Source organism: Hyla sarda, chromosome 10, assembly GCF_029499605.1.
Source record: "Hyla sarda isolate aHylSar1 chromosome 10, aHylSar1.hap1, whole genome shotgun sequence".
NCBI classification, from domain to species: Eukaryota; Metazoa; Chordata; class Amphibia; order Anura; family Hylidae; genus Hyla; species Hyla sarda.
Window position 1 is genome coordinate 35,677,709 of NC_079198.1, and position 25,582 is coordinate 35,703,290.

Below are 25,582 nucleotides of genomic sequence, written 5' to 3' on the forward strand. Positions count from 1 at the left end.
AACATTAGTAAATGGATGATATAGGAGAAAATGTTTTCCTTGGAGAAGTAAAAAAGGTAGATATACATATGGTCCCCCACATGCCAAGGAAAGTATACACGGTACACTTTATAACATGGTATAAGCCAGCAACCAAAATGAAAATGTACTGTACCTTAATAATACGATCTCCTGTCTGCACCCCAGCTCGCATGGCAGCTCCATCTGAAGAGCAGAACAAGGATTTAAGAATTTGTATTTTAGATATATATATATATATATATACACACACACACACACACACACATACACACACACACGCACACGCACCCCAATTTTCTTTTCAGTTAGCCAGAATTGACTCATCTACACCTTAATAGGCCAAGGCTGCAGTATTATGTAGTAGCTGCAGTAATTCAGGTACAAGCAGCAGTAAACACTTTAGAGAATGAAACAGTTAACCGTCCAGCGGGGGTGCATGGAGTTGGACCTATGCTGATCAAATATTAATGGTCGATCCAGAGGATGGATAACACCTTTTAGAACAAACATTTAGATTGCAAGAATAATGTAGTCTGCTGCATTCTAATTTTCAGGAAAACAAAGATATCCTGTGTGGACCCTTTATACATTACATGGGACCCACACGGATCATAGTTGTGGCTCTGGTAACAAAAAAGCCATGCTGCAAGTGTGGACACAGCCTTTACACAGAATAGGGACACAATAGGCGTACTTGTTAAACTCAATGGTATTTTCCAACCTAATAAACTATATGTTTTTTTGGTAAAGTAATGTTTAGCTGACTCTCCCTGAATATGGCCACAAGTTGGTGGGTTCAATAGCCGCTTAGTCCAAGTCCGTAAATTCATAAGTCACCACTGCAAACAGCTGCCAGATTAAAAAGATTAAAGGGGTACTCCATTGACCAGCGTTTGGAAGTAAATGCTCTGAACGCTGTTTTCGCGCTTTAAGGGTCGGCCACGCCCCCTCGTGACCATGACATGACCATGGTCCCGTGACCAAGTCAATGGGACTTGCATTGAGGAGGCGTGACCATGACAGCACGAGGGGCGTGGCCAACCCCCGCAGAGTGAAAACAGCGTTCAAAGCATTTACTTCAGAACGCTGGCCAGTGGAGTACCCCTTTAAGATCATCTGACCGCAAGAAAAATTAAGATCTGGTGGCATCAGTGCTCCTTGTCTGTCATCCTCTATGGTAGCAGTGTTCCAGCGTGTTACAGCATTTATTAAACAGTGCTTTGCAATCTCCAAACACAGAAAGACTGGAGAAAGTGTGCATATCAGAATGCTACACCCCTGACTGTCTCTTTGATGCATTAGATCTGGAGTAAAGCTAAATGCAGAACATTTCAGGATAAATGTTGCTAAGGCTAGGCTTACATTTGTGTCGGAGTTTCCTATAATTGCCACCATCACAGTATTTTCTGGTAAAACAATGGACACGTCATGGAAATTAGACTGACCCCACTAAATAAATTGAGTTAGAACAGACTGGTGACTGTACATGAGATGGATGTAACAAAATGGGATTTTTGTTCTTTCGTGTAAAATCCTTTTTTCACTTCATTCATTCATTCAGATGACCATGGGTATTAGGCTGGTGCCACTAAGGCAGGGTTCACACTGCAGAATTTCTGCCGGAGATCGAGCCGGCGGCACTAGGACCGAGCAGACTGCATTGCTACCACCATAGACTGCAATGCATTTCTGGGTACATCTTTTGGGAGATCTGTTCAGAAATGCATTGCCATCTATGGGGGACAGCAATGTAGTGCGGTCCTAATGCCGCCGGCTTGATCTCCGGCAGAAATTCTGCCCAGAAATTCCACAGTGTGAACTTAGCCTAAGAGGCTACACTGAGCGAGAAAGTTAGCTCCTCCTGCACAGGCTATACTCCTACTACAGAAACTGGGCGGAATTTATTTTGGGCAGTGTAGGTGAACATCTTTTTACCCCTAATTTGTGTGTGAAACAACGTATGTGCACCAAATGTATTAAATGGTGCAGGGTATGTGATGGTGGTACAATTTTTTTTTTTACTTTCGTTCCCCACTCTTGTACAGTTCCACCTTTGCGATTTCATTTTAAAAATTTTTTATTTTTTTTATTTTACTTATGCGCCAAAATGTGCAACTTTTTAAAAATCACAGTCAGTTTCGTAAACCAGGCATGGGCTGGCATAGATTTGTTACAAATGACTATGATAATTTCACGAACACTGAAAAAGGTAACCACACTATGGCATAGCTACACTATTTAAAAAAAAAAGTTTCTAAAGCAAAAAGTGGTAATGAAGTCTCTAAACAGCAACTGAGAAAAATTTAAACCACAAAAAAAAGGGTAAAAGCTAATTCGTTTGTACACAAGCAGTAGGAGCATCAAGAGAACAAAAACTGTAATAATGATTAGAGAAAAGTATTTTACAGGCAAGAACAAAAACTTAATATTTACTGGTGCCAAAAAAGACGGTGGAATTACCAAAAACCGGCTTGAGGAATGGAATAAAGAAAGAACCTAAGAGACCAGTCATGAGAGCCACACTGCAGAAGATGTCTGGTCGAAAACTACATAGGTTGCCAAGGAATGTATTAACTAAGGAGTTTGGTCAATGACTCGCTGCCCAAGAACCCCACTGGACTGGCGGGATTAGCAGTGGCATAGGAAGAGGGATACTCCCTTCCTGCAATATGCAGAAGAGATCCATGCTGAGTGATGAGCATGTAACAGCTATAGAAGCAGTCAGAGAAGAAATTGCACCAAAAAGGAGAATAGGGAGGTTGGACTTAAAGGGGTACTCCGGGGAACTAAACCCATAGCCCATTCTTTCCCTCTCACCAACCTATGTATTTGTGAGTTTCCCTCTTTCAGCTGTCACTTACCTTCAGGGAGTGAGAGAAAGACGTAATTATCAGAATCACCGTGTCTTTGTGCAAAGCCCTCACTAAGACTAGCCCCCACCCACCTGGAAGACAAACACCACGTGATTTCTGTCAGGCTTCACAGCCACACCTCACCTCCCTTTGTGTGGATCTTGCCAGCAGAGAAGCCCAGTGTCTCCTCCGCACATAATGCTGCTCTTTGCCTGATGTAGATCTAATCACTGACTGCTGCCTCAGAAGCTGGCAAAATTACACGGATAACTACAGGGGACACAGAACACATTATGGTGGCTTTGGGGCGTTTTTATTTTTCTTATCTTCCCCAGAGCACCCCTTTAAGGAATTGAACCTCTAAGAGACACTGTGGAAAACATTCCCCAACGTGGGAAGGGGAAACCTAGCAGAATGGAGGGAACCAGGTAGAAAATGGAAGGAGAAATGCCAACTAAAGACTTTCATTAGTGAAAAGGCAATCCCCTAAATACCACTTGGCCTAAATGATTTGCCTCCAGTCCCTCAAGACAGCCGGGTCACCAGTGAAACATTTACTTTTAATCTCTCCTGTGTTCAGGATAACATCTCAAACATAAAATTAAGATGGATTGTTTAAAATTGATAGGGCAAAGAGTTAATTCAGAGGTAGAGCATGCAGCTGCTGGCAATAGGGCTATACGCCTCATAAATATTCAGTTCATAGAGTAGTATGGGAAAGCTGGATACAGTTAGTTGCAAAATTCTTAGGACTCTCCTCAATCTTAAAAAGTACCTGTAATCAAATTAACTTTTCTAAACTAACTCAGGCTATGTTCCCTAACTACTCCTAACATTCCTCCCACCCTTAAAAAAAATGTCAGAGCTTTAAAAAACTATTATAACTTTATTCTTGCTCACATAATGCAATCTCCAAACAAGAGAAAGTGGGCGTTTCCCAGCAGGCATGACATAACTGAAGCCTGCTGGGGGACCACTTCCACCTTCACATCGTTGCAGTGCTGTGATGAATAGAAGACCTCAGGTTCTGTGCAGCTGTCAGTGAGGATATGTGCAGCTTTCAAGCAAGCTCAGTGCAGAGAAACACTTCCTGAGTTTGGTCTCCTGCCAGGCTGGGAGGAAACCAAACTCACTGTATTAATTGTGGCAGGGAACAGAACAGAGCCACCTAGTGCCATTTTTTTCTATTACATTTTAAACATATTTATGTTGATAATTGTAAAAGCAAGTGAATGGGAAAGTGTCTGCTAATTACACAAGGAACACTATGCTAAAAGTTTTATTTGGTGACAGGTACTCTAAGTTTGGAGCTGAGGGATGCCATATATATTGCTCAGCATATGCAAATTAGCCATTTTCCCAGTACAGCGTGCCTGAAAAAAGTATTTTACAAGTGCATGAAGTTTGCACAGTATAGGTTTGTAGCAGAACATAGATATTGCTTTCCCTAAGTTACAGGATAGGGGATAAGTAGCTGGTCACGGAGGGTCTGACCGCTGGGTAAGGTTGCAACTGCTCCGGACAGTTCCTGACATGGACAGAGAGCACTGTGGTCAGACAGAATAGAAATTTAAAAAGAAAATAACTTCCTGTGGAGCATACAGCAGCTGATAAGTACTGGAAGGATTAAGATTTGTAATCTTTCTGGCACCAGTTGATTAAAAAAAAAAAGTAATAAAAGAATTATAGCCATTTATTTTTGGAGAATATAAATCAGTTTTCTTGATCTAAGCATTTCTCTAGAATTTTCAATTCATTTTAACTAAACCCGTTATATTTTATTATATGTCTACTGCAAATTTAGGGAACCAAAATCTTAAGACAGTTAACTACTAAAAGATGACAAAAATAAATGTGCCTGTGTAGAAGTAAAAAAGGAAAGGTCCAGGAAAGGTGCCTTGTGCATTACCCAAATAAAGCATTAAAGTTGAGCCCATAGAGTAGTGAAGCAAGCATGGGCTCTTCAGATTGGCCACTCACCTTAAACATATAGGAAATACGCATATGTCCTCATATAGAGGTGTAATAGAAGTAGATCCCGTGCAGACCTAAAGATCTCAGGAAGAATCCAAAAGAAGTCCTGTGGTCGAACTTGTTAGGCAGTTGAAAATGACACCAACAAAAGGCGCTCGCAGATCCAGGAAAGTATCACAACCAGATCATGGAAGTGGAATAAACCTTTCTTGGATACAGCAACAATAACATGTTTCGGAGGGAAACAACCCCTTCTTGACATGGATGTACAGTAGCACAAACAAGTGGGCTTTTTATATGCTCACTGATAAAAAGTAAAATGGTGGTAGGGTCAGGGTCAAAGTTGCACAGAGAAGACAATGGGGGTATCAAAAGCATAAAATCACAAACAACATACATATAAAAGACCTGAGGTATATTGAAATGCTTTACTTCAGTAGGAGTAAAGAAAATATACATACAAGTAAACAAAATCACAGAAACGGCAATAAATAGATTCCATCTCCATTCGGAGTAGCTGAGATGGAGGAATGGTGCGCACACGCGGACAAAACCTCTGTGCGCTCAACGGAGAGTCAACAAATAAAGCTTGCAACAGCACGGCAGTGAAGAGAAGCGGAGAACTGAGTTGTGAGCGACGCATCACTAAGGGGATGGGTCACATGCCTAATCCAGAGAGTGTTGCAATTGCTGAAGTCCTCACAAAGCCAGCCAGAGTGAAGAATGATGTAACATAATAGGATGGAATAAAAACAATAGTAGCAATACGTATTACCTGTAATGAACTAGAAAATGGAGTTAGACTCTCATGAGCATAGTTGAGTTAAATTTCTAGAATTATATAGGAATAAGTAAAAATGGAAATGGGGAATAGAAATAGTATATAGTTATATATGCGACTGGAGTGTGAAAAGAGAGGGGATATTACTGATCACCAGTTATGACAAAGGATAGAGCATGGATGATGATATTTTCTAGTACTGTACATAGAAAAATGATCATATATGATAAAGTGGGGATGGCATCAGATTGGATGATAAATATGATAATTTATGAAATTATGATACATTTTTAAAAATATAATAAAAATAAAGCATCAAGCTAGATTAAATTAGGTAGTCATATGAAGTAATAACAGAAGAACCATAAATATAATAGTAGTATATGGTTATATTAAAAATTGCTCTCAATGTATTCATTGAGACCGGAAGGTTGTAAAGTGCGAAGTTTAAATGTCTTAGAACACTGTATCGTTGAGGAGTTTATTTTCCAATACATTCAATTGTGGTTATTTTAAAGTCTGAGAAGTTCCCATTATGGTATATGGAAGCATGTCTCGAGACACTATGAAGTTGATATTTCAATGTTACATTGTTCCGATGGTTATTGACACGGTTTCTCAGAGATTGGATCGTACGGCCTATATATCGTGCGGACACCCGTTGGCTGTCGGGGCATGCTGGGAGTTGTAGTTTAGCAACATCTGGAAGTCCGCAGGTTGGAGGGGCATGCTGGGAGTTGTAGTTTAGCAACATCTGGAAGTCCGCAGGTTGGAGACCACTGGTGTACAGTATAGAGTTCTAGCGCCCGGCAGCCCCCAACAAAGAGGAGGAGGGCAGTGCTTGACATATGTGAGTAGTACCCCGCTGGGCCGATCATTAATTGGGGGGGGGGCAGAACAGCGCTGGCGGGTAACATAGGATTAGTTGTGGACAGCGCTGCACTGGGCTGATAATACATTCCCGAGGGGGAGGGGCCCAACCGGTATTGCGGTATGGGGGAAAATATATCGTGCAGCCCAAAAAATTCGGTGTGAATCGGTATGAACCGGTATGAACCAGTATACCGCCCAGCCCTAATTACTAGGGGCAAGTATATTTGTTCATTGTAAACCTAACGTTACATAGATGATATTTTTATGGTGTGGGATTGCACTCCCTCTAAACTTATTGCTTTTTTTAAGTATCTGAACAATAACAATTTGGGGCTCACTTTCACACAGGATATATACGAAAATAACAACGCTGAATTCTTAGACGTCTTTCATACTGTTGATGACCAACTGAACACCAAAACCTTTTTCAAGAAGGTGGACAGTAATAGTAACTTGGACTTTAGACGTTCTCATTATAAAAAATGGCTTCTGAATGCCCCTTATGGACAATTCAAAAGAATTTGTTGCAATTGCACTTTAGAATCAGACTACATAAAATAAAGCAAACTACTCCCAACCAGATTTCATGCACAAAATAATACTCCAGAAACTTGATTACATCTGCAAAAAATCGGCCCGCCACCATACAACACCCGAGTGTTTAAGACTAATAAAGATAACTCTACCACAGATGCATCTGGAGACAAGAGACATTTTGGACATTTAAACTTCGCACTTACAACCTTCCGGTCTCAATGAATACATTGAGAGCAATTTTTAAAATAACCATATATATTACTATTGTATTTATGCTTCTTCTGTTATTACTTGATATAACTACCTAATTTAACCTAGCTTGATGCTTTAAGTATGCCACAACCACTTCTTTTGATACTGCATATTATATATTTTCCCATTTATAGCTACCTAGTTATCTTGCTATGGCTTCATACCAATATCCATTCTTATTGTTATACTAGCTTTTGCCCGTGGCTTTGCTTGTGTTAAATTTGGGGTAACATAGATTTACATTTTACGATCATATAGTAATGAGGCCGCTCTGGGTAAAGTCTATGGGCATCCAAACAACCCGAAACATTACATCTGCTGTTTTATGGAATTGAAGTTCGACATGCTTTGAGGACTTTTACCGAGTCTGCACGCAGGGAAACCCGCCTTCTCGCGCTGCTTATATACTGCCAACAGTCCTCCTATCCCGTCCTCCCTTCCCGACCACCCATCCCGTCCTCCCATCCCGACCCGTAATATGTGTACCAGGTATTGAAATATCTCCAGCCGTACGGAAGTTATGTGGGAACATACATTTCCCATTGATTTGCATGGGACTTAAAACAAAAACCCTGACCCTCACAAATAGGGGTAGTTAAGGGTTAAATTAACTATCCTATATTTTAAGTGGACATATAAGTAACAAGTGGCCAAATATTATCGAAATATCTCCAGCCGTTTGGAAGTTATGCAGTAACGTATATTTCCCATAGACTTGTATGGGACTTAAAAAAAAAAAAAAAACACAACCCTTTTCACCCCCTTAAGGGTGGAATTTCGAAAAATTGTCTACGTCTTAAAAACAACACCTGTGCAAAAATTCAGATTTCTAGGTCCAAGGGTTTAGGCTGGGCGTTGATGAGTCAGTGAGTCAGGTCTTCTTTTATATATAAGATTAGCCCTATTATATTTATTACTATACTAGTTTAATTGTACATAAATTTTTACTAATTTATCCTAATTTTATAAATTATCCTATTTATCATCCAATCTGATGCCATCCCCACTTTGTTATCATATATTATCATTTTCCTATGTACTAGCCAACATCATCATCCATGCTCTATCCTTTCAGTCATAACTGGTGATCAGTAATATCCCCTCTCTTTTCACACTCCAGTCACATACATAACTATATACTATTTCTATCCCCCATTTCCATTTTTACTTATTCCTATATAATTCTAGAAATCTAACGCAACTATGCTCATGAGATTCTAACTCCATTTTCTAGTTCATTACAGGTAATACTTATTGCTACAATTGTTTTTATTCCATCCTATTATGTTACATCATTCTTCACTCTGTGAGGACTTGTGAGGACTTCAGCGATCACAACACTCTCTGGATTAGGCATGTGACCCCTTAGTGACGTGTCCCTCACAACTCAGTACTCCGCTTCTCTTCACTGCCGTGCTGTGGCAAGCTTTATTTGTTGACAGGAGGTCTTGTTAGCGTGTGCACCAAGCCTCCATCTCAGCTACTCCGGACGGAGATGGAATCTATTTATTGCCGTTTCTGTGATTTTGTTTACTTGTCTGTATATTTTTCTTTCCTCCTACTGAAGTAAAGCTTTTCAAAATGTATGTGGTTTGCGATTTTATGCTTATGATACCCCCATTGTCTTCTCTGTGCATCTTTGACCCCTGACCATACCATGATTTGGTTTATCAGTGAGCATATAAAAAGCCCACTTGTTTGTGTTACTGTACATACCTGTCAATCTGAAGAAGGGGCTGTTTCACCCTGAAATGCGTTATTGTTGCTGTACCCAATAAACAAGAAAGTTGAAATCCACTTCCATGACCTGGTTGTGATACTTTCCTGGATCTCTGAGCGCCTTTTATTGAGGTAATTTTCCCCTGCCTAACAAAAACTAAATGTGGTTTTAGTCAAAAGAATATTAAAACTAAATCAAAATTTGCTGTGAAAATTAACAATGTTCTACTCCAATGATGGAGCGGAGAAAGAGAAAATTACTAAGCAGGTGTGGACAGGGCCTTAGCTTCAACAATCTCTGGTTTCACAAAGTAACCATTCATTTTATACTTATTTTAATATTATAGAGAGTTCAGGAGCCAAATAAAAATGTAAACTGAGCAACATTTACACTGTGTCATGAAGCTTTCCCACAAATAGGAACAGGCTTCACCTTTGTCTGCATGGTGACGCCCTAGTAGAATAAGTCTAAGGCGGCATTCACATCTTGTTTGTGTAATACGGTTCCCATATCCGGTTTCGGTGTAAAAACCGTATGGAACCGTATTGCAAACCGTATGTATAGACACGTCAATGAAAACAGTATGCCAAACATAGCATCCGGTTGTGTACGCTTTGCATCATTTACGGTTTTATCAATTTTTTCCCGTACACAAAACCGTAGTCTACGACGGTTTTATGTTTGGGTGAAAAACCGTATACAACCCGTATACGTTTTTTTTTGTTTTTTAAATGGTGGTCAATGGGAACATTACAGAACCGTATGCGTGTACAGGTCCATCCTGTTTGCACAATACGGTTTTGCAGTTTGCACATGCGCAGTGCATGCCGAAAGTTCTTTCCACAAATAGAACAAGAAGACCTTTATTTAAGGGCAAACATGAAACCATATCCGGTTTTTTTTATCGTTTTTTTTTTTTTTTAAAACGTATTAAACCGTATGCAACCGGACATCAGTTTTCATATATACGGTTGTACACGGTTCGGTCCGGTTTTGAGACATACATTTTTTTACAAAAAACCTGATATGGGAATCGTACTGCAAAAACGAGATGTGAATGCAGCCTAAGAAGCCCTGATCTTGACAATGCTGCCCTAAGAAAGGGTGAAGTATTTCTGTTTTTTCTTCTATACTTACTTATTAAGACTCCCAAGTGGCTTTTTTTATTCTGTATAGCAAAAATCTGGTTTATTATACCCACTGCAGTTTTTACTACTTTTGTTGAGATTTGTCTCCAAGTTTAAAAGCTACACTACCTCCTTATTCAAGCATATGGGGAACAGTACAGTATAGTATAATACCAATCAACTACAAATCTCAAAATAAGTAACAAAGGATTTTCCAGCCATTTGATGTCAGGTGAAATAAGTCTAGAATAAATATGTGTTTAGAGGTTATAATCACACTCGATTATTATGATCATCATGAAGAAGACATGAGCAAACAATCCCTGCGGCCCCAGGAATAAAGCTCAGGGACCAAATTGTAATTGAGTTGATATTAGAATTTACAAACACGTCCTATGACTCCTGGAGGACCCTTCATACTATGCTTACAGCATTACACATCAGCTCATCTTCTATTAAGCACATATTAGAATGTGTATCAGGGAGCATTAATGGCAGTGCACACAATCGCTTTCATTATTCACATTAAAGTCTTCCTCATCTCTACAGAGGTCCACCTCACAACATGCAACAAAGACAGATCTCAACAAAAAGGTTACCATTTTAAACGGCAGGCATATATAAAAAAACAAACAAAAAAACAATAATCTGATTTATGCAATAATAGGCCGATTGGGACACCTTAATAAAACCTTCAAAGGGAAAGTGTTCCGTGGCCCAGTGATGTGCCTACATAACCAGTGTTAAGCTTCTCCTTCACATAAAATAATATCCCTAGGCATAAGTGCAAGAAACAATAACTGCAAATACAGTAAGATCAACTTACCTTCCTTCACTGACTGAACAAAGACAGGGTTATCGCCACTGACCGTCAGCCCAAATCCATTCTCATCTCTCTGTATGATGACACAACGCTGAACTAAACCTGCAAGAAGAGACAGAGTATTAGATATTGGCAGAAACAATACAGAAAGACAGGACCGAAAACCAAAAGATTCTGAAAATACGGGTTTCAGGAGAAGCTCCTCAACATCTTTACAGACCCGTCATAGTAAATCAGTCATCATACTCTTGCTCAAGTTGCTTGTCAGATACTGAGGTGTTACATGAGGGTACAGTGGATTCTATAACTTCATCTGCTGACATATTATCCTGAGCAGTTACAGAACGATTTGTCAAGTATTTTGCAAATTAAATTGTCAGGAAATGCTTTTCTTTTATCAGTGGTACAATATCACAATGTTACAATGTTTGTTTTCTGTTTGTATGTTTTTGCCTTCTTATTCTTCAGACAGAACATTGAAAGTGGCCGTACTGTTACGTCCCTGATAGGGAACAATGCAACCTGAATATCAATCCTACCAATGTCCCAACTGGCTTTGACGATACGCCCTAAACGACATTCCTCAACTGGGCGATGGTCCCTACACTGACCTAAGTGCAGGGACTTCAGAATAGTAAGATTAATCAGACAAACCAGGTCAGCACCATAAGGCAAAGCAGTACTAAATCATCAAAAGAGGAGTCATTTAGAAAACAGGCTAGAAGAACAGGCTAGAAGTCAGAAACCAAGAGAGCAAAGTAGTACAAAATGACAAACAAGGGCAGTTAGGACATGCAATGGGTCAAATCTAGATAGCAGCATTGTACAATATCAGCAGGCAAAGAGTAGTCAGGTCACAAGCAAAAGCCAAGATACACAGATCTGAACACAGAATAATAGGGAACAAGGAACATTATTTAAACATTAAGAGCCTCTAGCACGGGCAAGACAGCAGTGTAGCAGCCAAGTTTAAATATCTCATCTCTGAAAGATGTAAACATCAGTGTCGAGCTAATTGGCCAGTCGACCACATTACTCATTGACGAACGGCTCTGCTATGCGCAGTGCTGTTGTCAGGACTGGCTGACTACCTAGATGTGTGTGCATGGGGGACACCAGCAAAATGGAGCCAACATGTTACCTTTAACAGAACCGATTCTTGGTCCTGTGAGAGACATGCCATGGACTATTTTCATCTCCTCTATTATATAAGAAGGACATAGCCGAACTGGATCAGGTGCAGAGAAGGGGGAACAAGGTAGTTAATAGATGAGAGGATTGCAGTACCAAGAAAGGTTATCAAGCTTGGGGTAATTTTTTTTTTTTTTTTTTTTTTTTTTTTTTTTTAAGAAAAGATACCTTAGGGGAGACCTGTTCACATTGTACAAATAAATGAATGGACAGTACAGACATCTTTTTTGTGAATTTTTTATACCTAGACTGGTAACCATGACAAGGGGCCATCCTCAACATTGCTCCTTACTGTAACAATGGTAAGACTATGGAACGCTCTGCCACATGATATTTTGATGGTTGCTTCATTGAGCAAGTTATTCTGATGCGTTATGTGGAATTAGTGAGGATATTTTCTTAATTGTTATCTTGATTGACACTTTACTTTTTTCAACTATAATTTAAAACACATGCACACTCAACTGAGCATGAATGTATGTAGGGATTAGGTCAAAAGCAGCTGATAAGAAGAGATGTAGGGGTTACTTGAGGCTACGCCACCTACCTGGAGACTGATTCACTTAAAGGTTCAAAAGGCAGCGTAAGGGTGTAATTATGAGAGTTTTCTTCCATTATTTTTCTCTCTTGTTGCAAAAGTCAATAGTTTTTTCCTGTAAAATCTGCAACAAGTGACAAGACCCCCTTGGACCTCCAAGACTAACTTTATTAATTTTGTGATAGGACGGGCAGAACCAGGACTGTCTCTATATTACGGATGTAGAATATCCAGAAAGGTGCATATGGGAGCAGCTTGCATTTTTTAAAGCGCAACTTTGATCAATTTTTAACCACCCCAGACTACTAACATTTAGTTACTGATGAGCATAAAGAAAATGTGGCTATACCTTTTTCAGTGATTTTCAATGTTTTCTAAGTTAAATAATCATTTTATGCAGCAGTCAGGCACAGTCGGATAGGCGTGGCTTGGGGTCCGCAAAGCCTCGCCGCTGACACTGCTATGCTCTCTTTCAGCACTGGGACCACTGTGTAGTACAACACAGCGGTCCACAGCACAAGCGACACTCCATGCCGGCTCTGACGTGCGCTGACGGCTCTGACGTGCGCGGCACAGGCTTGTATTAACGGAGCGAGCGCTCACTCTGCTCGCGCTGTCCAATAGAGAAAGTCAGACCCAGCAGGGAGGGGCACATGCGCTGTGTCTACACAGCAGTCCCAGCACTGACATTGGAGATAGGCCTGTCAGCGGCTGGGCTTTGAGGACCCCAAACCACGCCTATCAGACTGTATCTGACTGCTGCATAAAATGATTATTTGACTTCGAGAACGCAGAAAAATTGCTGAAAAAGGTATGGTCACATTTACTTTATGCTCATCAGTAACAAAATGGTAGTAGTCTGGGGGTTAAAAAGTGACGACAGTTGTGCTTTAAAGTGCGCCTGTTTTGAAAAGAATTTATGACCTTCTACGGACACGTCAAAAAGTTTTAAATTGGTCAGGGTCTAAAAGTTCAGACTTCTCTCCAGTCACTACAATGAGTAGGGAGGGAAGCCAATTGCAGTGCACTTCTCTCTCCCCATTCTCTGTATATGAGGCCAAGACCGTAGACTTCCATTTTGCAACAATCTTGGTCATTGATTTAGAGCTGAAAGAATGCACTAAGCTCGCATTTCTCCCGGTTTCTTCTCCTGATCAGTTAGCGTCTAAACACTCAATCCAATCAAAACGTTAATATCTCTACAACATATTAACTTTTATTTTTATTTTATTTTTTAAATGACAGTGCCCAGTTATGAATACTCCCAGAAAACCTGCTGTATATAATCAATTAGTATTTTATGTGCAATCTGATTTTTATTGACATCCAACAGTACAATAATCACATAGATTCAACCAGATTCGACTAGATTGTGATGTTCACCTGCATTTTATTCACATGTCACAAGCAAATATATCACCTCCCCCAACATTAATTTAGCAAACCGGATTTGAATGCAAAGATTTAAGAACCCTTTGCCATTTCATCTGCTCAGACAACACACATTCAGCAGGTTGCAGCACTATTAGTGTTCTAGGAGTGTAAGCAGTTGTTTTAGTGCAGAGTGATCGGCCGCTAGTTTGATTATGTTTGATTACAAGACAAGAGCAATTTTAAAGAGATATTTTTTTTAAACAAAAGCTTAACACAACATAGATTATATACAGATATTAGAGGAGAGGACCCCAAACCTACCCGTACCTAACCATCTGTAACTAAGTATTTGAGACACCCATTTTTTTTTCAAGATGTCAAAATTGTTAACCACCATTTACCTGATTCTGTGAAAAATGTAAATAAGTCCCAATATGGACACTAAAAACTTTCACAAGAATTGTAACTTAGTTCTATCTGGAAATGCTAGGAAAATTCATCAATTCAGCTCCAAGTGTCTGGACCACCAGCAGCAGTGATCAGACATCTTATCCCCTATCCTTGGGATAGGAGATAAGATGTGTAGGGGCCGAGTACCCCTTTAAGGCAATTCCCTTGGCTTCAAACCTTTGCTTTTAGGCAAGGTTAACACTAGAGTAATAAAGATGCATTTCTGTGTCCTTATTACAGTCACAGGTCTGGGCTCCACTGCAGGTCTAATGACCCAAACTGACAGCGTCAATTCAGCACATCAGACCTGAGGTTGGGCCAGGATTTGTGGCCATAAGTTTGATTAAAAGCAGTTTTCTGTGAATTTAGTTTTTTGCCTGCTCATAGTACTGTAACCCCAAATGTTATTTGAAAATAAGGAGAAGTGAACACTTTGCACCCTACTGCAATGGTCATCTAATGGAAAACTCCCCAGGCAGTGGTAGCGGACAACAGGTCGGAGAACACTGCTCTTCAGAAATGTGGATTACAGATAAGAGAATGAAAAGATTTCAATTTCTGTAAGAGAGTAGTGGATGCATGGAATAGCCGTCCTGCAGAGATGGTCGCTGCAAATACAGTGAAGGAGTTTAAACATGCATGGGATAAGCATAAGGCTATCCTTCATATAAGATAGGTCCAGGGACTATTGATTAATATATAAACGAGAAAAAACAACAGGAGGTGCGCCCCTAGTGAGGACCGTTTGACAATGATAAAGGGTTAACGTAAAGATGGGTTCTTACCCCTAGGTGTTGCGCTCAGAGCACAACACCTACAGTAGCGTCTATGTGCAGAAAATCGAGGGAAACCGCTGCCACGAGGAACAACCCGGTGTGACGTCCGTCAGTCCGGTGGATGCAATGGAGATAAATATATGGATAAGTTCCTCTCAAGAAGGCGCTGGTACCCGGGGATGGAGATAAACTTCTTTATTAGCAACGCGTTTCGATCCCGAACCGGGATCTTCGTCAGGCATGACGAAGATCCCGGTTCGGGATCGAAACGCGTTGCTAATAAAGAAGTTTATCTCCATCCCCGGGTACCAGCGCCTTCTTGAGAGGAACTTATCCATATATTTATCTCCAGGGACTATTGATGGGATTCAGATTATTGGGCCAAATGATTTTTATCTACCGACACACTATGTTTCTATGATATTTACAGTTCCAAAATTGTGCTAAAAATGAAATTACAATCATCTGGAATTGTTTAAAAATATCCAAACTAACTGCATGAACAAGAATAAAAGGCCAATAATGAAATGAAGAGCAAGCCAAAAAGGTGACTTCTCTTCATCAAAGAGAACAAAATCAGATTTTAAACCCATGACTGGACACTACTATATTTGGAGTATGGGCACATTAGTTATCCAGCTGTTAGAAACTATTGAGCTACTGATCACATTTAGTTTTTTTGTTCTAGCAGTATTATTGGTGTAGAGTTTTTATCATAAAATGTATAACAATATAAAGCAATTTATGGAAAGTGATCAGCTTATTATAACTGCCTATAACCACTGAAAATCAGGAGGAGTCAAGGCATGCCATACATTTTAATGTATTACATGGGGGAGCAGCTCCACACTAACTCAAAAGAGGGAGAAAACTATTTACATGCAAGTTAAAAAAGCACTCCTGTAATAGTTTATTTTATTTTTGCCTCCCAGTATTTCTGCAGTGCCATCTAATTCATCCCAGCTCAGCTGAATCCATACATTTTTCAACTGCACATGTCAATCACATGATCTAATGTGTACACAGGATGTCAGTCTCTCATATGTTGTTGACTGCCAACTATATTATTACATAATCAATTATGAGACCCCTCCTAGCAGATTTCCCATCCACGCAGCTTCAACATCCTTGTTTATCTCTACGACACCTCATGTACATTGTGCTGCTGAAAATATTTCTGCTTTATCTAAAAGCTCTGCAAAGCAGTGATATAGTAAGTGAGTAAAGAGTAAATAACATGGGATGTCCATTACCCATTTGTTAATATGGTATCCATTTACTTCATCCTAAAAGGTATAGAATAATGTAGTCTTCTATGGTATACCAAACTTAGTTTTTGCAGTATTTAAAAAAATACCAGCCAGGCAACAGCCAACAGGATGCTTTTTTTGGCCTGCATCTGACAATGGACCTCTATTGAGACATTTTGCAGGTTTGTTGTAAGCTTTCTTTATGTACATAATAACAGGAACATTTTTATGTGAACGGAGCCTTGGTGAAAAGGCGCCACTTAAAGGATAAAGTTGGACCAGAAGAAATAACAGAGAAATTAGTATTGACAATAATAAATCAAAGTGTATAAAATCATACAGTAAGCAAGTTGTCTGGAATATTAATACCAGAGCTAAATACTACAAGCAACTTCAAAGATCCCATAAAACAGAAAGTGATAAAAAAAGATTCAAAGTGTTGATTCCTTTAGAGCCCAATAAGAGTTCACCAGCTGCCAGGCTGTACCACAGAGCAGGCTGCATAGCTGTGCTTACACCACACAAAGCAGATTACAGAAGTGCATGCTTTGAAGTTTTAGGCTGCAGAACAAAAGGCCCCCAGAGCCGACTCTATAGGTAAGGAATGCCATGCAAATGGGAAAAAAAAGAATTACAGAAACAGCAATGGATGTGCAGGTGACAAAAGGCCACTCTGACAGCTCGGGCTTACCATAGGTCTCTTGTCTACTCTCATCCCAAGTAGACTTTGTCTTCCTGGACGAACTCTCTGCACAACAGTGGAAGAGAGAAGGAGAGATGAAGATGCAAGGAGAACACTGGTAATGTCATAAATAAATAAAAAAAATTATACTCTATGCAATATAGATTTTCCAGACAATATACTTCTACAGATAACCTTGTTTCTATCTCTCACATACTGTGCAGACTGCCCAAAAAATAAGTGTTCAGGGGACCGGAGCCTTCCAAGGACCCATATATTAGAGAATGGCAGAGGTCCCAGTGGTTGGACCTCCAGTCTACCATTTATTACCTATACAATAGATAAGAATTCTCTTTAAATTACTATGTACATATACCAACTTATTAAAAGAATAAATCAATCAATCTGATGGTCTTAAAGGGGTACTCCGGTGGACAACTTTTTTTTCAAGTCAACTGGTGGCAGAAAGTTAAAAAGATTTGTAAATTACTTCTATTTAAAAACCTTAAGCCTTCCAGTACTTATCATCTGCTGTATGCTCCAGAGGAAGTTGTACAGTTCTTTCCTGTCTGACCAGTGCTCTCTGCTGACGCCTCTGTCTGTGTCAGGAACTGTCTGCAGTAGGAGCAAAGCCCCATAGTAAACCTCACCTGCTCTGGACAGTTACTTACAAGGACAGAGGTGTCAGCAGAGGGCACTGTGGTCAGACAGAAAAGAACTACACAACTTCCTCTTTAGTATAACGCAGCTGATAAGTACTGGATGATTAAGATTTTTTAATAGAAGTCATTTACAAATCTATTTAACTTTCTGGAGCCAGTTGATATGAAATTTTTTTTTCACTGGAGCACCCCTTTAATACCCAGGCCAGAAAACATCCCACTATATATATACTACAGAAAAAAGTCAGACTTGTTTTTGTTTATTTTATGGTCTTTTTTTGCTCCTTTTTTTTTTACTCTAGAAGCAATGACCATATAATGTACTATAAAGAGATACGATGGCTCGACAATAAGATGTATAAGGTAGCCGTGCCCCCACTCACACACCTTACAATGTTATTATCAAAGATCTGTTAATTGTTTAGAGCACTAGACATAACATTTCACTTGACTGCAGAGGATACCTTTAACACAGTTCTGCTCTCATCCATAACCTGAATGCTGCAAGACATAGCTATAAAAGGCTTTCTTCCTTTATGCAGTATTTTCTGGATAGAAAATATTTCATGTGTTTCTGACCATTAAAAAGCAATGCAAACCTGGTGGAAAATTGAAAAAAAGGAGATAAAAGTAAGACTTCCCGGAAAGTGCCTTCCTCGATAAAAAAAAAAAAAAAAAAACTTGACACGACGGATATAAAATGGCAATTTATTAGTAATAAAGGTGCAACTTAAAAGTTTCGAACCCGGACTGGGTTCTTCATCAGGCAGTATGTGTTACAGCAATAAAAACGCGCCAACTTAAATATACAAACATTGGATTCCTGCCGGGTCACAAGGTCATGAGAAAAAGCAGTTTACGTGTGAATGAAACATCAGATAAAAAAAAAATAAAAAGGAAAAAACTATTAAAAAAAAAAAAAAAACATGGTATACTAGAGTGAAACCAATATATTTAAGGTGATAAGAATCGTTAAAAACTTTTTTGGCAGCGCTGGAGATCCAATTTCTTTAGCCCATTGTGTTACAGTTAGCCTCACTTAAATTCTCCGAGGTGGGAGGTTAACTGTAACACAGTGGGCTAAAGAAATGGGATCTCCATCGCTGCCAAAAAAGTTTTTAAGCCACTATATCCCATATTAAATTTATGATTTTTATTACTTTAAATATATTGGTTTCACTCTAGTATACCATGTTTTTTTTTATTATTTCTTTTCTTTTTATTTTTTTATCTGATGTTTCATTGACAAACGTAAACTGCTTTTACTCCTGACCTTGTGACCCGGCAGGAATCCAATGTTTGTATATTTAAAGTTCAAAACTTTTAAGTTCCACCTTTATTACTAATAAATTGCCATTTTATATACAGCATGGCAAATTTTTTTTTATAAAGGAAGGTGCCATCCAGTCCGACTTATACCTCCTTTTTTTTTCCATTGATGCTACCGGACCTGGAGGTCACGGTAAAGGATGCCGAGGGAGCCACCTGTTTGGATACATACTCCCAGCGAGTCTACAGGCTAATCAAGGTGTTGTACTCTCAGTACAACACCATATGGTAAGCTGCAATACTTGGCACATATTCCAGCAATCACAGTATTCACTAGGAGTGCACCTCTGTTTTCCACTTCTACTTTTTTAACCTGGTGGAAAAGACCTAAAGGCTTACAGTAAATTAACGACAGCACAGAGATTTTTAAGCCCCCTAGAGGGGCACTTTACTCATAAAAATAATGTTTGTAAATACCAATGTAATACAGCATAAAATGGCTCTTGCGACAATTTTTATGGAAAAAAAATTCCTGTGTGTGTCCGTATACAAATGCATCACGATAAAAAGCAATCTCCAGGTAGCAGAGCGGGATCAATGGAAGCGCTGAGACCAGATAAGAAGTTAAAAGGATTTCCCATAATGCAACGCGTTTCACGGTCACCCGCTTCCTCAGGCATGCCTGAGGAAGCGGGTGACCGTGAAACGCGTTGCATTATGGGAAATAAATCCTTTTAACTTCTTATGCGGTCTCAGCGCTTCCATTGATCCCGCTCTGCTAACTGGAGATTGCTTGTTTTTATCGTGATTCTATTTCAGCGGGACGAAGCTGCAGAGACCCTTTGATGATACGCCCTGTTCCATTGTTGTACTTGGTTGGAGTACAACTTCATGTGGTAAGCGCAATTCACACTTAGCGTTACCAACTCACCTTTGGTGTTACACTACGGAGCGCATCCGTTTGTGCTTTTTTATTTCCGTATAGAAATGCAGACATGCAAGTACATTAGAAGAGGTTATGTGCACCATACCATGTATTAGGTCCATAAGGTCTTAACTGGAAGATGTATAAACATAAGATCTTAATCTGGCCATACACTGACAGCTGTAGTTCAAAACTCAAAAAGCCCAACATTTTTTTCCCCACAAGATGTACAGAGTCTTTGAACATCCATTATGCTTATTACACGATTGAGCGCACTGCCACAATTGCCAGTTTCTTCCGACACTCATATATAAGTACAGGCTCGTAAATAAAATTCACTTTTTGCGTTTGAAATCACACAAAGCCTCATACTATACAGAATGTCACTTACATGAAATACTTATAGAAATGTATGTGTGTGGTCACCATAGAGTGGAGAGAAAAGCTCACCAAACTTCAAATGTCTACAATGCAGCTACATTATATTTAGTGACCATATTATAGCTGCATCATCTCCACATTCCAAGGTACAGATGCAAGTTTGGATTAGCTTTAGCTGTAGGGTTTATGGCTTTAAAATGCCAAAATCTAATGTTTTAAAGCCCAGATTACTGTGTACATGTCATAAAAGAAAAATAACTTTTCACATGTCCTACAAACATTTAAAAAAAGAAGTAACAGAAACTAGATTCTATTTATTGGACGTTTTGGGGTATTTACATCCTAGAGTTAACCTCGAGTTAGTTGAGTTGTGAGCTGCACGTACCCCTAACTCATTGTGTTTATGTCATAGAAATAAGTCAAAATTTTTGAGTGCCAAGACCCCAACCAACTACTAGAAAGGCAGGGGAAAGAAGCACGTGACTGAATGCTTCTCTCCCTTGCTCTCTGCCTACGGGACCAAGGCATTCCCATAGACTTGCATTATTTGGGAGAAGTTTTTTAAAGCATTTAGAGATTTTACCACAAGCCCTATGAACAAAGACACAATAGACTGGCCTAGACCCCATTTACTAGAATGGGAATGTTCGATACGTGACCTGTCCAGGTCATTCCTTAGGGACGGAGAGGCTGAGCCGTTACCTATTGTGTTATTTATCTACTGGTATCACTTTTTACTGTATGTGATGATGCTGAGGACACTGCTGGAAAGTACAGTAAACTATACAGAACAGCAATTATCAGCTTAATATTAGGCTTAGTGGCTAGAATGAAAATGGAAGGATTTCAGTATTTTATAATATAGATAGCGAAATGGAAAATTAAGAAAAAAAAACATAAAAATTCACCTTTAATAAAGGTGACCAGGCTGCAGCATCTTGAGATACCTAGTTTTGTAAATAAACACCATGGACACGAACTGACATTAACCGGTAAAGAATTAAGAAAAAAAACACACTACACAAGTAGATTGTAGGGCAATATAAAACCTCGAATTTAGATTGGAGGAACTCCTTAATACAATATAGGTCACTCTAGCAGTGTTAATAGAAATCATGGAGATCCATCTTTTTATATATAAAAAGGAAGAAATATAATAGTTGAAAGAAATATAAATCTAATGAAACCCAGAGATGGATTTGAACTAAAGATGGAGCTGCCACAGAGAAATCTGACTTCCTATAGCTCTGTCAGCTGAATCCCGGACAGCTCTTGACCGATTGTCAGCAGTACCTCTTCACTATACATTCTCCACTGTATCAGAACTCCTCTATCCTGTAGCTTTATCTTAAAGGGGTACTCTGCTGCTTAGCATTTGGAACAAACTGTTCCGAATGCTGGAGCCAGGAGCTTGTCGTCATAGCCTCGCCCCCTCATGATGTCACGCCCTGCCCCCTCAATGCAAGTCTATGGGAGGGGGTGTGACGCCCCTCCCATAGACTTGCATTGAGGGGGCGGGACGTGACATCATGAGGGGGCAGGGCTATGAAGTCACAAGCTCCCGGCGTCGGCTCCAGCATTCGAAACAGTTTGTTCCAAACACTGAGCAGCGGAGTACCCCTTTAACCCCTTAAGGACCCAGCCAATTTTCACTGTAGGACACGGCCATTTTTTGCACATCTGACCACTTTCACTTTAAGCATTAATAACTCTGGGATGCTTTTAACTTTCATACTGATTCCGAGATTGTTTTTTCGTGACATATTCTACTTTATGTTAGTGGTAAAATTTTGTCGAAACTTGCATCATTCCAAAATTTGATTTTTCATTTTTTTTTTTTGAAGCTCTCTGCTTACAAGGAAAATGAATATTCCAAATAAATTATATATTGATTCACATAAACAATGGCCCTCATTTACTTAGAAAATCGGGTTGTAAGTCTATGTTGCTTTCTTACCCGACTGCTTTTTTCCCCTGGTATTTATTATTATGTCGCATCCTGTTTGTCACACTGGGTTTTGGTTTCCAACTCCTCTGAGTTGTCGGGAAAAAATCCACAACAATTCATCAAATTCGGGTTGGGAACCTTTATAAATACGTGGGAAAGCTCAGAAATGTCGGGTTACGCACCTTTTTCGGGTTTGGGAGAATCCATATCGGGTCCGTCGGGAAAAAATGTTGCATCGTGTCGCAGACTGGCGCACGATGTCTGCGACATGGCGCAGACAAAGATGCGCCAAAAAAAAACGACAAATTAAGTCGGGTTTACAATAGTAAATGAGGGCCAATATGTCTACTTTATGTTTGCATCATAAAGTTGACATGTTCTTACTTTTGGAAGACACCAGAGGGCTACAAAGTTCAGCAGCAATTTTCCAATTTTTCACAAAATTTTCAAAATCTAAATTTTTCAGGGACCAGTTCTGTTTTGAAGTGGATTTGAAGGGCCTTCTTATTAGAAATACCCCACAAATGACCCCATTATAAAAACTGCACCCCCCAATGTATTCAAAAGGTTTGTTAACCCTTTAGGTATTTCACAGGAATAGCAGCAAATTGAAGGAGAAAATTCAAAATCTTCATTTTTTACACTCGCATGTTCTTGTAGACCCAGTTATTGAATTTTTACAAGGGGTAAAAGGAGAGAAATCTTCCTAAAATGTGTAACCCAATTTCTCTCGAGTAAGGAAATACCTCATATGTGTATGTCAAGTGTTCGGCGGGCGCAGTAGAGGGCTCAGAAGGGAAGGAGCGACAGTGGGATTTTGAAGAGTGAGTTTTTCTGAAATAGTTTTTGGGGGGCATGTCACATTTAGGAAGCCCTTATAGTGCCAGAACAGCAAAAAAACAAAAAACACATGGCATACTATTTTGGAAACTACACCCCTCAAGGCACGTAACAAGGGGTCCAGTGAGCCTTAACACCGCACAGGTGTTTGACGACTTTTCGTTAAAGTTGGATGTGTAAATGATTATTTTTTTTTTTTCACTAAAATGATAGTTTTCCCTCAAATTTAAATTTTTTCCAAGGGATAATAGGACAAAATGCCCCCCAAAATTTGTAATCCCATCTCTTCTGAGTAAGGAAATACCCCATGTTAGGACGTAAAATGCTTTGCGGGCGAACTACAATGCTCAGAAGAGAAGGAGTCACATTTGGCTTTTGAAAAGCAAATTTTGCTGAAATGTTTTTTTTGGGGCATGTCCCATTTAGGAAGCCCCTATGGTGCCAGGAAAGCAAAAAAAATACCACATGGCATACCATTTTGGAAACTACACCCCTCAAGGCACATAACAAGGGGTCAAGTGAGCCTTAACACCCCACAGGTGTTTGACGACTTTTTGTTAAAGTTGGATGTGTAAATTGTTTTGTTTTTTTCACCAAAATGCTAGTTTTCCCTCAAAATTTTTTTTTTTACAAGGGGTAATAGGACAAAATGCCCCCCAAAATATATAACCCCATCACTTCTGAGTATGGAAATACCCCATGTTTGGACGTCAAGTGCACTGCAGGCGCACTACAATACTCAGAAGAGAAGGAGCGCCATTGAGCTTTTGGGAAAAAAAAAATTGTTTGGAATGGAAGTCAGGGGCCATGTGCATTTACAAAGCCCCCCATGGTGCTAGAACAGTGGACCCCCCTCATGTGACCCCATTTCGGAAACTACACCCCTCACAGAATTTAATAAGGGGTGCAGTGAGTATTTACACCCCACTGGCGTTTGACAGATCTTTGGAACAGTGGGCTGTGCAAATGAAAAATTACATTTTCACGGACCACTGTTCCAAAAATCTGTCAGACCCCTGTGGGCATGCTAGGAGTTGTAGTTTTGCAAGATCTGGAGGGATAGAGCTAGAAACCCCTGTATAGTGATCTCTAACTGAAGCCCTCCAGCTGTTGCAAAACTACATATTCCAGCATGCCCAAACAGCTGTCTGGGCATGCTGGGAGTTGTAGTTTTGCAACATCTGGAGGGCTACAGTTAGAGACCACTGTATAATGTACCCTCAAGATGTTGCTAGGCAACTCACCGGCTTCCGTCGGATCCAGCCGCACGTTATCGCCGCCCGCCGATCTCCGTCACCCGCTGCCTCCGACGCCTGCCCGGATCGGTAAGTGGATCTTCGGCGCCGGTCTCCTTCCGTTCCCTGTCCTGCCCTGCCTATTGTGGGTGGGCAGGACGGGGAAAACAAAAGTTAACCCCCCCGCCCCCGATCTGCTATTGGTGGTCGAGTCTAGACCACCAATAGCAGGGACAGGAGGGGTGGCACCTCTGCCACCTCACTCCTATGCCTTCAGGGGGATCGTGGGTGCCTTAGACAACTGCGATCCCCGTTATATTCCGGATCACCGGGTCACCATAGACCCGTAATGACCCTGAATCGCGCAAATCGCAAGTGTGATTTCACTTGCGATTTGCCGCGATCGCCGACATGGGGGGGGGGGGGGTCTAATGACCCCCCTGGGCGTTTGCAAGGGATGTCTGCTGAATGATTTCAGCAGGCATCCTGGTCCGATCCCTGCCCGGCAGGGACCGGAATTCTCCATGACGTACGCGTACGCCATGGGTCCTTAAGTACCATGGTGTCATGACGTACGCATACGTCAAGGGTCCTTAAGGGGTTAAAGCCTCTAACACCTATATTTATTATAAAAATCCCTCTTTACATTAGCTCATAGTGTTAGAAATCCTCTAAGGGGAAGGGGGCATGTCCTTCGCTTGTGGTAGTGGGATGTGATTGGTGTGTCTGCTTATTCAGCCTTGTCTATCAGTCATCTCTTGTCCATGACTCATAGACAAGTTGATGCTGCTGCAGGACTGGTTAGTGTCCCAGTAGGTATGAGGACCCCTAATGGTGGTATTCTCAAGAGCCAGTTTATTAAATATTCAAAACATTTTAAACAACCATATTACAAACAGTATTAGCATGGGGACATAAGTGTAAAAAAAAGTTGAAAAAGTTTAAAAAAAACAAAAACAAATCCCTTACCCCAATAAAAACGAAAATTGTCTCATTTACCACCATATATTTGGTATTGCCGTGTGTGCAAATGTCAGAACTATCAAAATATAATGTTCACGATCCCCTATGGTGAACGGCGTAAACGTAAAAAATTAAAAA

At 40.1% G+C, this 25,582-nt stretch overlaps 1 protein-coding gene across 9 annotated transcripts in view; it reads right to left on the reverse strand.

Moving 5' to 3' along the window:
* The window catches only part of ARHGEF12 (Rho guanine nucleotide exchange factor 12), a 213,876-nt gene that overhangs the window by 147,483 nt on the left and 40,811 nt on the right, over nucleotides 1-25,582 (reverse strand). For 4 of the 9 annotated variants that reach the window (XM_056541899.1, XM_056541897.1, XM_056541895.1 and 1 more), the window contains exons 4-7: nucleotides 17,231-17,287; nucleotides 12,102-12,188; nucleotides 10,964-11,062; nucleotides 155-204 (exon numbers count right to left, since the gene is read on the reverse strand). In XM_056541899.1, the coding sequence (XP_056397874.1) occupies nucleotides 155-204; nucleotides 10,964-11,062; nucleotides 12,102-12,188; nucleotides 17,231-17,287 (293 nt within the window). The remainder of the gene's footprint in view (nucleotides 1-154; nucleotides 205-10,963; nucleotides 11,063-12,101; nucleotides 12,189-17,230; nucleotides 17,288-25,582) is intronic. The other 5 variants (XM_056541902.1, XM_056541901.1, XM_056541904.1 and 2 more) reach the window with 3 other exon arrangements.